This window comes from Pagrus major, chromosome 20 (genome assembly GCF_040436345.1).
Source record: "Pagrus major chromosome 20, Pma_NU_1.0".
Lineage (NCBI taxonomy): Eukaryota > Metazoa > Chordata > Actinopteri > Spariformes > Sparidae > Pagrus > Pagrus major.
This window is the reverse complement of record NC_133234.1, coordinates 20,852,876-20,868,371: the sequence shown is the minus strand read 5'-3', so window position 1 is coordinate 20,868,371 and position 15,496 is coordinate 20,852,876. Positions and strand designations below refer to the sequence as shown.

At 40.1% G+C, this 15,496-nt stretch overlaps 1 protein-coding gene across 2 annotated transcripts; it reads right to left on the bottom strand.

Moving 5' to 3' along the window:
• Positions 1-2,447: 2,447 nt before the first annotated feature.
• Positions 2,448-14,392, bottom strand: LOC141015257 (uncharacterized). 2 transcript variants are annotated; one of them, XM_073489218.1, is made up of 3 exons: positions 14,161-14,392; positions 12,405-12,776; positions 2,448-4,009 (listed from the first exon to the last, which is right to left on the bottom strand). In XM_073489218.1, exons 1-3 carry the CDS (start codon positions 14,249-14,251, stop codon positions 2,493-2,495), a joined length of 1,980 nt encoding a protein of 659 aa, XP_073345319.1. In that variant the 5' UTR covers positions 14,252-14,392; the 3' UTR covers positions 2,448-2,492. The 2 variants fall into 2 exon arrangements, with proteins under 2 accessions (XP_073345319.1, XP_073345320.1); XM_073489219.1 differs by lacking the exon at positions 2,448-4,009 and adding an exon at positions 6,561-8,216.
• Between the last annotated feature and the right edge of the window lie 1,104 nt (positions 14,393-15,496).

Here is a 15,496-nt window from a genome sequence, read left to right as displayed (position 1 = left end):
AGGGACTCTGAGTCCTCCTGGCTCCACCCAGGGACCACTGAAACAGAAAAAATAAAATAAAAAAATGTAGTAATCATTTTCTAAGAAACAATGCTGCATTCCATTGTACTCCAAACTAAAAAGACCCAAAATGCTATTTTTTCAGACATTTAGATTGGAAGACGGGAAAACTAAACCGTAAATATGGACCTCGGACTCGCAGTGGATTGCAGCATTAATGCAAAAAATAGGAAATGAATGAAAACATTTATACATTAATAATGTGAAATGTAAATTTCCCTTTAAAGAAATGTTAGGATACAGGCCCAGAAAATACAGTGATTAGAAATTACAAAATAAAACAAAGGAATGTACTTTTACTTGTTTGGCTTGTGAGTTGGTTCAATGATGTCCAACACTGAAGAGAGATCCAGTTGAGTCTGTATGTTGGTCAGGCGCAGAGTAAATGGCTTCAAGTGAAGATTCAGGGTCGAAGTTGGAAACACAGGCAGAATGGCAACCCAGCACTGGTAAACAAGGAAGTTCAATATGAATTTACTGCACTGACTGCATTTTATACACAGAGTTGGAAAAGATGAAGTGCGTCTGACCAATCCAGGGATAGGCTAGTCCCCCACGGGGGCGGTGCCACTGGCCAACCCCCATCCAGGCACGCAGCATCCCAGGTGTTGGAGGCCACATGTGTTTGGCTTTAACTTTTAGGACAATATTTTTAATAACTGCATCCTGTTACTAAAAAACAGCAATGGCTAAATATCTGAAGTTTTTATGCTCAGATGAGTAAAATAATACCAAACAACATGTGTGTTTCTCTGTCGGTTTCTGAAATATTACTGCATACTTTTAACATTTGTTTATCTTGCAGCATTTAGTTATTGAATGGTAACTACTTATAACATAATAAAGAATACCAAAAGTACATATCAAACAATAAGAAAAGTAACACAGCACAAGCATTAGTAGCGTTTTTAGTTTTCAAGAAAAAAGTTGTTCTCAAAGAGTTCTTTGTTTGGGAAGAGTGAACGTTGATGAATTCTCCCAAAGGGGCATCCCAAAATTCCTGATAAGGCCTGTTTTCAGACACGTACTTAAAGTAAAGAAATTCAGTTTTTCAGATCTGTATGCTCAGCAGCAGGGTTTAGTACTTCCATTTTAAACCATTTTTTAAAAATCTTTCATTCCTCTGTGTAGAATTCACTGTGGGTTTTCCACTGGTCACACCTGAGTATCTGTCTCCTGCTGTGAGAGGGGGTTTGGGTGGGGTCACACATGGCTCGTCCAGGACCATTAACAACCTTTGTGGAGCCTTGTCCCGTATTGCCACACGTTGATCACCACAATTGTAAAAGAAAGCCAGTCTTTGTTTGGTTCAAGCTGCCCAGATGTTTCACACCTACTTTATAGCTTGAACAGGTTTCAGTGTTCTTGTTCAAAGATATCCAGCATTCCACACATCGTTGGCCATTGTTGGCTGAGCTACGTAGGTCCCTGTTGACCATTAGCCATTGCTGGCTCCCTCAAAAATAGAAGCTGTCATATTTCCTTGATTGCCTTTTCATCAGTATTTAGCCTCTTCTTTATTCACCAATGTCTGCATGGAACACTGAAATACACAGAATAAAATTCGGCGTCCATTTTCTTGAACTTAAGGGGGAAAAAAATGGGAAATTAGTAAAACTGGTTGACCCTACTGAAAAGTACAGTTCCCTTAAGAAATGTTAGGCTACAGGACTAGAACATGTAATAATTATAGTGATGGTGCACACCATTGATGATCAAAAATAAAAATAAAGGACAGCACTCCCATTCAACTGTTTCATCTTGCCACATGGACGTTTCAGACAAGACACCCTTCTTCAGCGTGTGTTCTGGCAAATGCCACACACAAGGACCACACAATGAGGAAGGACAATGAAAAGATGCATCCAGCGAGGAAATTTTATTCAAACGAATGGCAGGTATTTTAAGTCTGGTAACAAGTTCTAATAGTCCATTAATTGCTAACTCATGGGACTCACCAAAAGTCATGAAAACTGAACAGGCCATATGAGTGGAGTCTAGAATACAGAATGAAAAATAAAGTCCATATTCCTATGATTGAGTAGTCTTAGTCCAGCAAAAACCAGGAAGCTGGCGTAGGAAAGATTTCTTAACTTGTTTTAATGTATTTTAAATGCTTTTAATGTAATTTTTATGTGCCTGTAAAGCACTTTGAGTTGCCTTGTGTCGAAATTGTGCTATATAAATAAACTTGCCTTGCCTTGCCTTAGAAACTTGGATGAGGAAAAACCTTTCGAGACCATTTTTTGGCAAATGAAAAAACTAAGTTAGCATTCGAGAAACAGATGAGAAAGACTTATTAAAAATAAAATAAAAACAATAGAAGACCACTTAATATTTCACAACAATTCAAGGCAACGGAAACATTTAAAACCTGAATTCTCACGTGTGTCTTCAGTCCACCCTGTTGTGTAAAGCTTTTGCCAAAAAGATCACAAAACATTTTTTTTCTCGCCTGTGTGGACTCTGACATGTTTTTTCAGACGTCCCTGTTCTGTAAATCTTTTACTACAAACACTACAACCAAATGGTTTCTCTCCCAAGTGGATTCTTGTGTGTTTGTTCAGATTTCCCTGTTCTGTAAATCTTTTACCACAAACATTGCAACCAAATGGTTTCTCTCCTGTGTGGACTCTGATGTGTTTCTTCAGGCTATCCTGTAGTGTAAATGTTTTATTACAAACATCACAACCAAATGGTTTCTCTCCTGTGTGGATTCTCATGTGTTTCTTCAGACTTTCCTGATGTGTAAATCTTTTCCCACAAACATCACAATTAAATGGTTTCTCTCCTGTGTGGATTCTCGTGTGTTTCTTCAGACTTTCCTGGTGTGTAAATCTTTTACTGCAAACATCACAACCAAATGGTTTTTCACCTGTGTGGACTCTCATGTGTCTTTTTAATTTTCCTTGTTCTTTGAAGCTTTTACCACAAACATCACAACCAAATGGTTTCTCTCCCGTGTGGACTCTCATGTGTCTCTTCAGACTTTGCTGATTATCAAATGTTTTCCTACAAACATCGCAACCAAATGGTTTCTCTCCCGTGTGGACTCTCATGTGTCTCTTCAGACTTTCTTGATGTTTAAATGTTTTAACACAAACTTCACACCCAAATGGTTTTTCTCCCGTGTGGACTCTAATGTGTCTCTTCAGACTTTGCTGGTGTGTAAATTTTTTCCTACAAAGGACACAGGCAAATGGTGTTTTTCCTGTGTGGACTCTGATCTCTGAATCTACTTTTTGCTTAATTCCACAACATTTCTTATTAGCCAAACTGCAGGAGGACCTGTTGCCCAAATGACACATATGTCTCTGAAGAGACCCCTTGTAATGAAATCCATCACCACACTCAAAGCAGCTGTAGGGTTTTTTTCCAGTGTCACATCCCACATCACTGACAGGGGCGTCTTTATGTCTCAGAGCATTTACACCTGACTTAGGTGCCCTGGTTTCCTCCCCACCACTGTCACTGTCTTCAGTTTCAGGTCCAGAATTAGACAAAGGCTCTTGCCAGTCATCATAACCTACTCCAGTCCCAGAACAATCTGAAGCCTTTTCATCATTATTTGGTTGTGAACGACTATCTTGATCTCTGTTCCTGGCAGGTTCAGATCCTCCGCAGTCCTCTCTATCAGTTTCTGTTTTAATCTGTGTTGTTGAGCTGCTGGCTGGAGGCTCTGCGTCTCTGTTTTCCTCAACTTGACTTAGATGAAGCTGTGAGGACTGAGGTTTCTTTTCATCATCTTCACTCTTTACAGTGACAGCAGTGAATGGGAAACTAGTCATATAGGCATCTTCCTGTCCATGAAGCTGCTCTCCCTCCTGACTGTTGCAGAGTTCCTCTTTAATGTGTACGGTGTCTGGGTCCTCCTGGTCCAGACTGGGCCTCCACTCAGGGGAAACCACTTCGTTTATCACCAACAGCTGCTGGAAATCGGCATGGATCACTGAAACACATAAAAACATTTGATGATAATTTTCTTGGGAATTCCAAGTAGAAAATGAATAATTAATAATAATAACTAATAATAATATATTCATAATTAATTCAATAATGTTTAAATACAGGATGGTGCACACCATCCATGACAAGCAGTAAGTAGTGAGATAGTCTCTACATGTTTTTACCCCAATTTGCTTAAAAATTCCACCCATTATGCAGAGGAAGTCTCCCAAATTTTATCATAAAGAGTTTCCTCTATGGATTTGTTTACCACAATGTCTGGGAAAAAAACTGCTCAATATTGGGGAAGTTCGGACCTACATGGGGCAGTAAATGTGACTTTTAACCTCAAACTTCAATGATTTTTCTAAATATATGCACACCTGCTTGAAACATTCCTCACGTTAAGTGATGACACATAAAATTATCATGATCGGTTATGAAAGGGGCATCCATGAAAGGCTCAGTCATTCACAAGTAAGCATGGGCGAGATTCACCCCTTTGTGAAACACATGAATCTATAAAGGATCAATCATATGTGTTAATGACCATGGAATAAGGAATGACAATTAAAATGTGCACCCAAAAAAACTTTTTTTTTTAATGAAGTCGGCCATTTTGAGTCTGGTACTTCTTATGCTCCATCCATGGCTTATTCCTGGGACCTCCCCATTTTTCATGAAAACGTATGAGATGTTTGGTCAGTGGACTAAGAGTAACTAATTATGAAGCACCCAAGAAATTAAATTTAAATACCATTTGGTGAATTTAAATCAATTATTTTAAATGATTCCACTTGTATGTTTCTTTTTTAATTGAATAATGAACCTTGTATCTTCTATGATCTCGGTATCTCTTATTATTTTTAGATACTTGTTTTTTTGCTGATAAAGCATGGACAGGAATCAACTTCAACTACAGCAAAGATTTTTTTTACTTACCACATGCTCTGGTGCACGGGCCTGTTGTCACCACTAAGGTTCCGCAGTTACTAACTTTTCATTTGTGAGGGAAGATGGTCTCTCACTTCAGGCTTTACAACTCTGAATCACTTATTTTTAAAACATGACAGATTTTTTTTTTTCAGTCATTTTTAGTTCAAATGGATCATGCTTTTTATGGCAAAAAGAGCAACAACAACAAAAAAAACATTGCACTAATCTTACCAAAGCTCTATTTTCCAATTTGGCTTTGTATTATTGGCTGTAATTTCTTTAACTGCCGATAATCAATCGTAAATTTTCCATCATCGGGCTAATAATTTATCTGTTGGATATATATCGTGCATCCCTAGTTAAGATTATAATGTAGCCCACAACCTCACTACACAGAAATTTTCACATCTGGCTCAAGGTGGCTCAATGAGTTCTCAGACATAGTGAAGATGGAGAAGAAACCCTGGAAGTTGAGATCATGTGGCCAAACTGAGTTTTACTAGACACAGTGTGAAAGAATGGAGGAGTGGACTTCACATATCACTTATGGTATTTTCAGTTTGGTCGTCGGACCTAACTTTGTATTTGCCATTGCTGACTAATGCCAATACATTGAAAGCAAGGCTTCGCTGCCTTGTGGCCATTGCTGGCTAAGCTATTCAGGTAATTGCTGACCATTAGTCACTGGTTAAAACCTAGATATCAAAAGGGCATTGCCGTCCTGTAGCCATTGCTGGCTATGCTATTCAGGTCATCAGTCATGATTAGCCACTGCTGGTTTAAGCCAACAGAGAAAATAGTTAATTTCTCACCATTAAATATTGCTGGCTAAATAAAAAAAAAAAACTTAAAAAAAAAAACACATGTACAGGTCAGTGCCCACCTGACCATTGCAGGAAATGCTTTGTTTCTCTATTTGTTCATGATTCACAGTAAACAGTGTTTCAATCACTTAACCTTTATTCAGGTTATGCTCCATATTGTATTATATACATTACAGTACAATATATTATATATCTTTAAGTCTCCTTGTGTATCTGGCTGTATCCCATTTTGACGCATTAATTTTCATGAGCAGATATTAAAATGGTTTATCATTACAACCATTTCCTTTCCTTTTAACTCTATTCTTTCATCAAGGTACAGGTGTTATCCAACTGGGGTCACCAGCAGTACAGCTTCAGATCTGCAGGGCAAAATTGCTAGTTGCAGGTGGCATATGAGGCAGCAGATATTAAGGTGAGTCCCTGTCAGTTGATAATCAAACAGCAGGTAGTGGAACTGCAGCAGGAAACTTTGTTTGCTTCATTATATAAGTGTTGACAGAGATTGTGCAGTGAGTTTTTATTTGGATTCAACCAAACAAACCATAACAAATGTGTGGTAATTGGTCTGTATTATTTCTGATTCTGTTGGTGACCATCCTATTTTTTTTACTTGCCAGACAGGGCTGTTGAGTGAATCTGGATGTGTGGCCTGTGCCTTTTAGTGTACCCAATTGTAATGCAGTAAAAAGCAAGTCCACCTGGCTCAAATTAACGCTATAGCAGTACACTTTTGAAACTCATACACTAATGCATATGCATTAAGGACCACACAATGAGGGAAGACAATGAAAATGTGTATTTAGTAAGTGACTTTTATTAGAAAAGATGCCATCCTATGTCCGGTAACAAATTCTCATGCTGTGCTTTTATGGCTAATTCATGGGATTTGCACAGGTTAAGAAAACTGAGGAGACCTTTTATGAGTGGAATCTTTATGAATAAAAAGTCCAGCTGCCTTTGACTAAGCACTTTAAAACAGTCTACAACTTGGAAGAAAAAGAGTTTTTCTAGTCAAAGTCACATATTACACAATACACACAAGAGTAAAACAAAATGCAAAGAAACAATTACAATGTAAACTGCTGTAGTTCTGACAAACACTCTATATCAATAATAATTTTTAATAATAAACTTTGGAACTGAAAAGCTCCTATGCGGAGTGGATTTTGATGTGGTTGTTCAGATTTCCCTGTTGAATGTAAGTTTTTACCACAAACATAAAACACCACAAAGACTCTTAAGATGTTTCTTCAGGGTAACTCTCTTCACATCCAAATGGTTTCTCTCCTGTGTGGACTTTGATATGTCTCTTTAGTTTTCCCCGTTCTGTAAATGTTTTACCACAAACATCACAACCAAATGGTTTTTCTCCTGTGTGGACTCTCATGTGTTTACTAAGATTTGCCTGCTGCTTAAATGTATTACCACAAACATTGCAGCCAAATGGTTTCTCTCCTGTGTGTGTTCTCATGTGTTTCTTTAAACTTTCTTGTTGTGTAAATCTTTTACTACAAACATCACAGCCAAATGGTTTTTCTCCTGTGTGAACTCTCATGTGTCTCTTCAGGTTTCCCTGTTCCGCAAATCTTCTTCCACAATCGTCACAGCCAAATGGTTTCTCTCCTGTGTGGGTTCTCATGTGTTTCTTCAGACTTTCCTGTTGTGTAAATCTCTTACTACAAACATCACAACCAAATGGTTTTTCTCCTGTGTGGACTCTCATGTGTGTCTTCAGATTTCCCTGCTCAGTAAATATTTTATGACAAATCTTACAACAAAATGTTTTTTCTCCTGTAGTGATTCTCAGCTGTGAATCTACCGTTGGCTTCACTCTACATTCCTTATTAACTAAACAGCTGGAGGACTTTTTTCCTAAATTACACATAATATTTCTCTTAAGAGACCATTTGTCTTTTAACCCTTTACCACATTCAAAGCAGCTCGAGGATTTTTTCCCTGTGCTACATCTCCCATCACGTACAGGTCCAGAATCTGACAAAGGTTCTTGCCAATCATCACAACTGACTTCAATTTCAGAACAGTCTGAAGCCTTCTCATCAGTGTTTGGTTGTGGATAACTATCCAGATCACAGTTCCTGGCAGGCTCAGGTCCTCCATAGTTCTCTCCATCAGTTTTTGTTTTAATTTCTGTTGCTGCGCCGCTAGCTGGAGGCTCTGTCTCTCTGTTTTCCTCAGTTTGATTTCGATGTAGCTGTGGAGACTGAGGTTTCTCATCATCATCTTCACACTTCAAAGTGACAGTAGTGAAGGTGATCCTAGTGATATCATCCTCCTCTAGCCCATTAAGCTCCTCTCCCTCCTGACTGGTCCAGAGTTCTTCCTCTATTATGTGTAGGAGCTCTGGGTCAGCCTTGTCCAGGCTGGTGTTCCAGTCAGGGGGAACCTCTTCTTTAACCACCAACAGCTGCAGGACATCTGCAGGCAACACTGAAACACACACAGAAATGTAGGCAGCCATTTTCTGGGAGATTATTTAAAAACATAGGAAATTAATAAAAAGTAATGTTTTTCTAAGTGTCATCCTTTAACTTTTCTTTCAACCTTCACATCCTTGTATCATCACGGTATAGGTGTTATCCAACTAAGGCCACCAGCATTACACTTGGTGTTAAGCTTCAAGGCTGCAGGGTAAAACGGCTGCACAGTTTATTTGGGGTGCAGTTTTAAATTTAGAGTGGGTGGCTCAACATCCTACTTGAAACAGCAAGTAGGAGGTTTAGTCCCTGTTGGCTGATGATCATACAGCAGGAAGTGTAGCTGGTGTAGTGAATAATATTTGTTGTCTTACATGTTGGCAGAGACAGGGCAGTACCTTTTCCATTTGGTTTAAACAATGGCAAGCAATGACAAATATGTTTATTAGGCCCTATTGTCCATTTCTCACTCCATCTTCCTGTCACTCATGAACAAGAACCCAAGATACTTGAACTCCTTTGCTGGAGGCAGGAGCTCACCCCTCAGCCACTGGGGGCAATCCGCCATTTTCTGGCAGCCAACCATGGCCTCAAAAATGGAGGTACTGACCCTATCCTAACTGCTTCACACAAATGCAATTCTGAGGTTCCCAAACCATACACTCCTCACAATGGTTGTGCCCAGAGATTCTGTCCATGAATATCACAAACAGGATTGGGAACAAGGGACAACCCTGCCTGAGTTGGACTTTGTGCCGAATATTTGAACATAGCTCTCATTTTGATGATATAGGGACCAATGACTCGCACCAATGGCCACAGTACCCCATACTCCCACAGTACCGTCCCCCCAAGTACTACACGGTCGTAGGCCTTCTCCAAGTCCACAAATCACATGAAGACTGGATGGGCAAACTCCCACGACTCCTCCAGCATGCCCACAAGCTGGTCCACTGTTCCACAACTAGGATGGAATCTGCATTGTTCTCCTTGAATCCGAGGTTCGACAATCGGTTGGAGCCTCCTTTACTGAACTCTGGAATAAACTTTGGCAGCTTGGTGTGCAGTCAGCAGTAATGTGGATGTTGTGCTGGAACACAAGCTTTTGATTTACCAGTCGATCTACGTTCCAACCCTTACCTATGGTCATGAGCTTTGGGTAGTAACGAAAAGAATGAGATTGTGGATACGAGCAGTCAAAATGAGTTTCCTCGATTAGGTGGCTGGGCTCAGCCTCAGAGATAGGGTGAGGAGCTCAGACATCTGGCGGGAGCTTGGAATAAAGCCGCTGCTCCTTTGTGCGAAAGAAGCCAGCTGAGGTGGTTCTGGCATCTGGTTAGAATAACTCCTGGGTGCCTCCCTTTGGAGGTTTTCCAGGCACAACCAACTAGGAAGAGACCCCAGGGTAGACCAGGGACTTGCTTGAGGGATATATCTCTCATCTGGACAGGGATCCCTCAGGAGGAGCTAAAAAGCCTTTTTTGGGGAGAGGTACATCAGGAATACCTTGTTTAGCCTTTTGCCACCACGACCCAACCCGAGATAAATGCGAGAAGACAGATGGATAGTCTGTATGGTTTTTAATGCGGTTGGTAACTGGCAAATTTAGTTTACTTGCCACACAGAGCCACTGAATCAATTTGAGTATGTGGCATGTGCAGTTTTGCGTGCTGGATGGAAATGGGGTGACAAGCCTGTCCATCTGGCTCAAACCAGCACTAGACAAGTCAGATTTTATAACTCAGACCACACAATCAGAAATGACAATAAAAATATGCAATCAGTGAGCAACTTTTATTACAATGAATGGCCGCTTGAGTCTCATTACAAGTTCTAATGGTCTATTCCATCTTGGGACTCCCCACTTGTCAAGATCACCCTGGAGACCTTTAATTGATGGAGTCTTTGAGAATAATATATAATGTCAAGCTGTCGCTGACCATATACTTTTAGAAATCCTACAACTTGGATGGAAGTGACAGCCTTAATAGACAATTTTTGTGGGAAAGACACACAATCAAATCAAGTGCAACTGTTTTTCTTACATATTTTAAAATGAACGCAAAAGAGACAGAAACAAAATACAATGAAAGTACTCAATTTTATAACTTCAAATATGTCCCCAAGGATCTTGGTAAAACACTTGCAGAAACACTATGGGAAGGAGTATGTTGATTTTTGTTTTTACAGGCGATGAGTGCCAGGAAGACAAGTGCACCGCAACAACCAATGCTGTTTTTCCACTAGCATGTGCAGTGAGTCAAACTGAGCGGCAAGGAGTCAAACTGAGTCGCGCCAATTTACTTTTCCATCACCTGGTTTACTGCGGCGAGTTGAGCTGAGCCGCACTGGCGATGGTTGTGTTTTACGGTTCCATCGTGTTTGCTCTCAGCTTTTTCAGGAGTCATGTTTACTGTTTAGTTACTGCTGGTGCAAACACAACGTTTCCTGTCATGCTGCTAATAAAAGCTTTTAAATTACTAAATAATGGGGGGCTTTTATTGTGAAGAAACAATAGTAAATGAAATGTTTTTGAAACTGAATTAGCAGAGCCACTTTGTTAGCGGTGATTCGACGATAGTACTGTGGGGAAAAATGCTAAAAGTTCTGTTTGTAAGGAAGTCAAAATAAAAAGAAGCATATTTATTGTTGATATATATTTCTTCCTTTATAGAAGTAGACCATTTGTTCTACATTTTAAGCATGTTTTTAAATGGCTAGGTTAGGCAAAGTGCTTCCATACAGATGTATTATCTATAGCTTTTATTGTTTTGTAAGAGAGCGGGAAAGGCTGTATCTGATTGATATCAGTATCGACAGATACTCAGTGTTATATATATCTTATAAGTATCAGTATTGAACATGAAAAAGCGGTATCGAGCTGTCTCTAATAAATATGCAGCAAAGTGAGGATACAGTCAGTTCATACTCCAGATGTTTATTAGATGGACCTGTCTACACACATTTAGCCCTCAACCTGTTCATGAGTCAGCTGTCACTCTGTTTGCCTTTAGAGAATATAATCTGCTGTGCAGACAATTAACTGAAAAAACAGATCTGTAGAGTTACACTGGGCATAGAAAGTTCAGTATAACTTTGTTAGCTCCCTCCCTTGTCCACATGAGAGCTGCCTCTCTCTCTCTTTCCCTCTCTCCCAAACGAGTGCATTTAAACACTATTAAATTAATACTCTATCAAACCTCCTTAATTTAGAGCTATCTCAAAAATGTGGAGGCCACAGCTATCACCAGCGCGGAGGCATGACACTAAAACAATGAAAATGTTTCAGAACAATCCCACCAACTCAAAAGTATCTATCCAGAATGGACTTTCATGTGTTTCTTCAGATTTCCCTGTTCAGTGAATCTTTTACCACAAAAATCACAACCAAATGGTTTCTCTCCTGTGTGGACTCTTATGTGTCTGTTAAGATGTGCCTGCTGCTTAAATCTATTACCACAAACATCACAACCAAATGGTTTTTCACCTGTGTGGACTCTCATATGTCTGCTAAGATGTGCGTGGAGCTTAAATCTATTACCACAAACATCACAACCAAATGGTTTTTCTCCAGTGTGGACTCGCATATGACGCTTAAGATTTTGCTTAAGATTAAATCTCGTCCCACAATCACCACAGCCAAATGGTTTCTCTCCGGTGTGGACTCTCATGTGTGTCTCAATATGTGCCTGCCGCTTAAATCTTTTACCACAAACATCACAACCAAAAGTTTTTTCTCCTGTGTGGACTGTCATGTGTGTCTTTAGACTTTCCTTTTCTGTAAATCTTTCTTCACAAACATCGCAACCAAATGGTTTCTGTCCTGTGTTGACACTTCTCTGAGAATCTACCCTTCCCTTTACTCTAATACATTTCTTATTAACCAAAAAGCCAGAGGCTCTTTTTCCTAAATGACACATCATGTGCCTCTGAAGAGACCCCTTGTTGTGAAATCCTTTACCACAATCAAAGCAGCTACATGATTTTTTCCCAGCGTGACATCCCACATCACTCGCAGAGACCTCCTCATGTTTCATTGCATCTACACCTGACTCAGATGCCCTAGTCCTTTTCCAATCAATGTCACTGTCTTCAGTTTCAGATCCAGAATCTGACAAAGGTTCTTGCCAATCACCAGAGCTGACGTCAGTCTCAGAACAGTCTGAAGCCTTTTCACCAGTATTTGATTGTGGATTACTACCTGGATCTCGGTTCCTGGCAGGTTCACATCCTCCACAGTCCTCTCCATCGGTTTCTGTTTTTATCCGTGTTGCTGAGCTGCTGGCTGGAGGCTCTGCCTCTCTGTTTTCCTCAGTTTGACTTAGATGAAGCTGTGAAGTCTGCGGTTTCTCTTCATCATCTTCACTCTTGACAGTGACAGCAGTGAATGGGAACTTGGTGATATCAGCCTCCTCAACCCCATGAAGCTGCTCTCCCTCCTGACTGGTCCAGAGTTCCTCCTGTTCCTCTTTTATGTGTAGAGGCTTTGGGTCCTCCTGGTCCAGGCTGGGGCACCACTCAGGGGAAACCTCTTCTTTAATCACCAACAGCTGCTGAACACCTGCAGGGAACACTAAAAAACACACAAAAAATGTTGGAAGCCATTTTCTAGGAAATTATTCAAAATAGAAAATTATCAAGAACTAATCAATAATGTGAAATCTTGAGAAGAGCAGAACAAGAACATGTGTAACCACAACATTTCCCTTCCAAATTCAGTCAACAACATTGTTCTAAATGGCACACTAGAACGACTTAGAGAAGTAGTCTGATCTAATGACAACTGCAGGACAACATAGTTTTTCGATAATCTGAAAGAGTTACAAATCTCAAAAATAAAACCTTCAGTTTCATAAAGATCATACAGCTATGTTTAAGTGCACAATAAGTTAATTCTGCCAATAGGGGTCTCAATAGAAAACAAAGTGATGGTCTAAACTCCGGCAGTTGAATGGCGGTGATTATGTGACGCGATTCAGAGCAAAAAGCTCACGTCTTTGTCGCCTTCCACTATTGTGTTGTTGTAGTTAATATCGACGTTTGTGGACTAATATTACTGCTCATTTTAACTTCCCTACATACTGTTGACGGAAGTTTAATCTACAGCAATTCATCATATAATCTCTAATCATCTTTTAAAAAGTCAGACAAACGGCCTGTTTTTAGCTTTGTGACGATGCATTTTCCAGCTGATCCAAGAGGGGTTTAAAAGAGTTTATTTAGCTTAAGAAGGAAGATAATTTTCTCAACACGGGATCACTTCGTCCTTCAGTTTATCACAAACATTCAACATCAACACATCTGGAGATACATGGTTTCCACTGGACTTGAGGGGGAGGGACAACAATAATAATCTGAATAGTAACTAAACTGTCAGAAAAATGTAATAGAGTAAAATTACAACATTTGCCTCTGAGATGTAGTGAAGTAGGAAGTAGCCTATAAATCTCACAAAATGGAAATACTCAAGTAAGGTACAAGTAACTCCAATTTAAACTTAAGTACAGTACTTGAATACACGTACTTACAAATGTAAATGCCAACAAAGACTTACAGGCACAGAAAGCTACAGAGCAGACACACCTGTCTAATCTGAACAGACTTTCTTTTTAGTCTTCATGTTTCCTTCTCCCTCTCCTCCCCAATGCATAACAATCAAAAGTTACACTAAATATATAAATACATTAACTAACAGATTCCCATGCTTGCCTCAGGTTTGTATTTCATCTAAAGGAGTAATTAATGTGCAGGGTCTGTAATCGTATATTTACCTTTCACCTTCCCATCCAGACTTGCAAAAACGTTAAAGAGCTTTAATGTTTTCATGAGAAGTGAAACCTATCGTCGAGCTTTGTCGTCCAAACTCTTCGGGTTTGCACGATTTAACTGAAGGCCCTGGCTGAAACTAAAACCGCGACGAGTTTGCAGGTATGCAGGAGATGAGGACGGTGGTGTACCTGAGCTGGAGAGCGGACCAGGCCTCCTTTTGTTGCTCGGAGTGGGGCTGTCTGTGCCCGTTTTCGCGCCGACTGCATAGTCCTTGTTCATGATGCAGGTTCTGTGACGACATGTATTGTTCCAGATGGTCCAGCTCGTTTAGTGGTGAAAAGGAAGAAACAGCGCATGAAGAAAAAATATCACCTAAACGGAAAGGTTCAACGTCTGAGGAGAGAAGTTTGTTTAGTTAGCAGTCTGATAGGGGGCCGCCATCTTGGGTCTCGCGTCGTCTCGTGAGAGTTGCGTTCACAGTGGCACGGTGTTTGCCAGATCTCGCGAGAGAAACAAGCAAGCAGATCTAAAAATGAACCAAATACAGCCCAAATATCTCCTCAGCGCTCACATCTAGTAGCTCTGGCATTTACGTCTCAGCAATTGTAAAACAGTGGTTAGAGATGGTCTAACTCATCATTGGTATTGGTGTTTTCATTGGTGTTTCATTCATTTCAAGAGCATTCACCTTTAATTCTTTGCTTTTATATAGCTGTCTCCTTGTCTCATCCTGCTGTTGTACCAGAGTATCATCCAGCCCATCCTACTGTACTGTTCCACCTGCTTCTTCAACATGCTATCTGTTAAAAACCAGGACAAACTGGTGTGCACCCATCACAGCTGCCAGGATCATTGGTCTCAACAATATGGCCATTACACACAATGCAACTTCAACAGGACAGGACATCACACATCCACTCAAGACCCACTTCACCACCACTGCCTTCAAGGCAGAGATACAGAGCACTGAGGTGCAGAAGAGCCTGATCCCCTCAGCCATAACTGCCATAAATAAAAGGCCTCACTGAACAGACCAAAGGTGTGGTTTTGTAATTGCAGTTCGATATTGTGTGTGTGTGTTTTTTTTATGGTATGTTTTTGTAGCCTATGTATGGTTTTTGTGTAATGTCTGTTGTATGTATTGTCTGTCTGATGAGTACAGTGCTGTGAAAAAGAATTTTCCCTTTTCATGAAAAATACAAATTCCACTAAAATCCAATAAAAACAGGTGTGTCTCATTCTACCAGTACAGGACGACATTTCTGATCGATCAAACGACCTGGAAACTATTGAAAAAGTCGGCCGATGTTTCCATGAAAACTGGTGACTTTTCTTTAAAATATTCATGAAAAACACAAATTCCACTAAAATCCCAAAAAAACTGCTGCCTCTCATTCCACTAGCATAGGAAGACATGTGTGGGCCATTTTGAGTCAATCGGTCAACCCCCTGACCATAACCCTAACCCTAACCCCAGCCTTAAGGCAGTCTCATGAAACATTGTCCCTTTTCACTAAAATATTC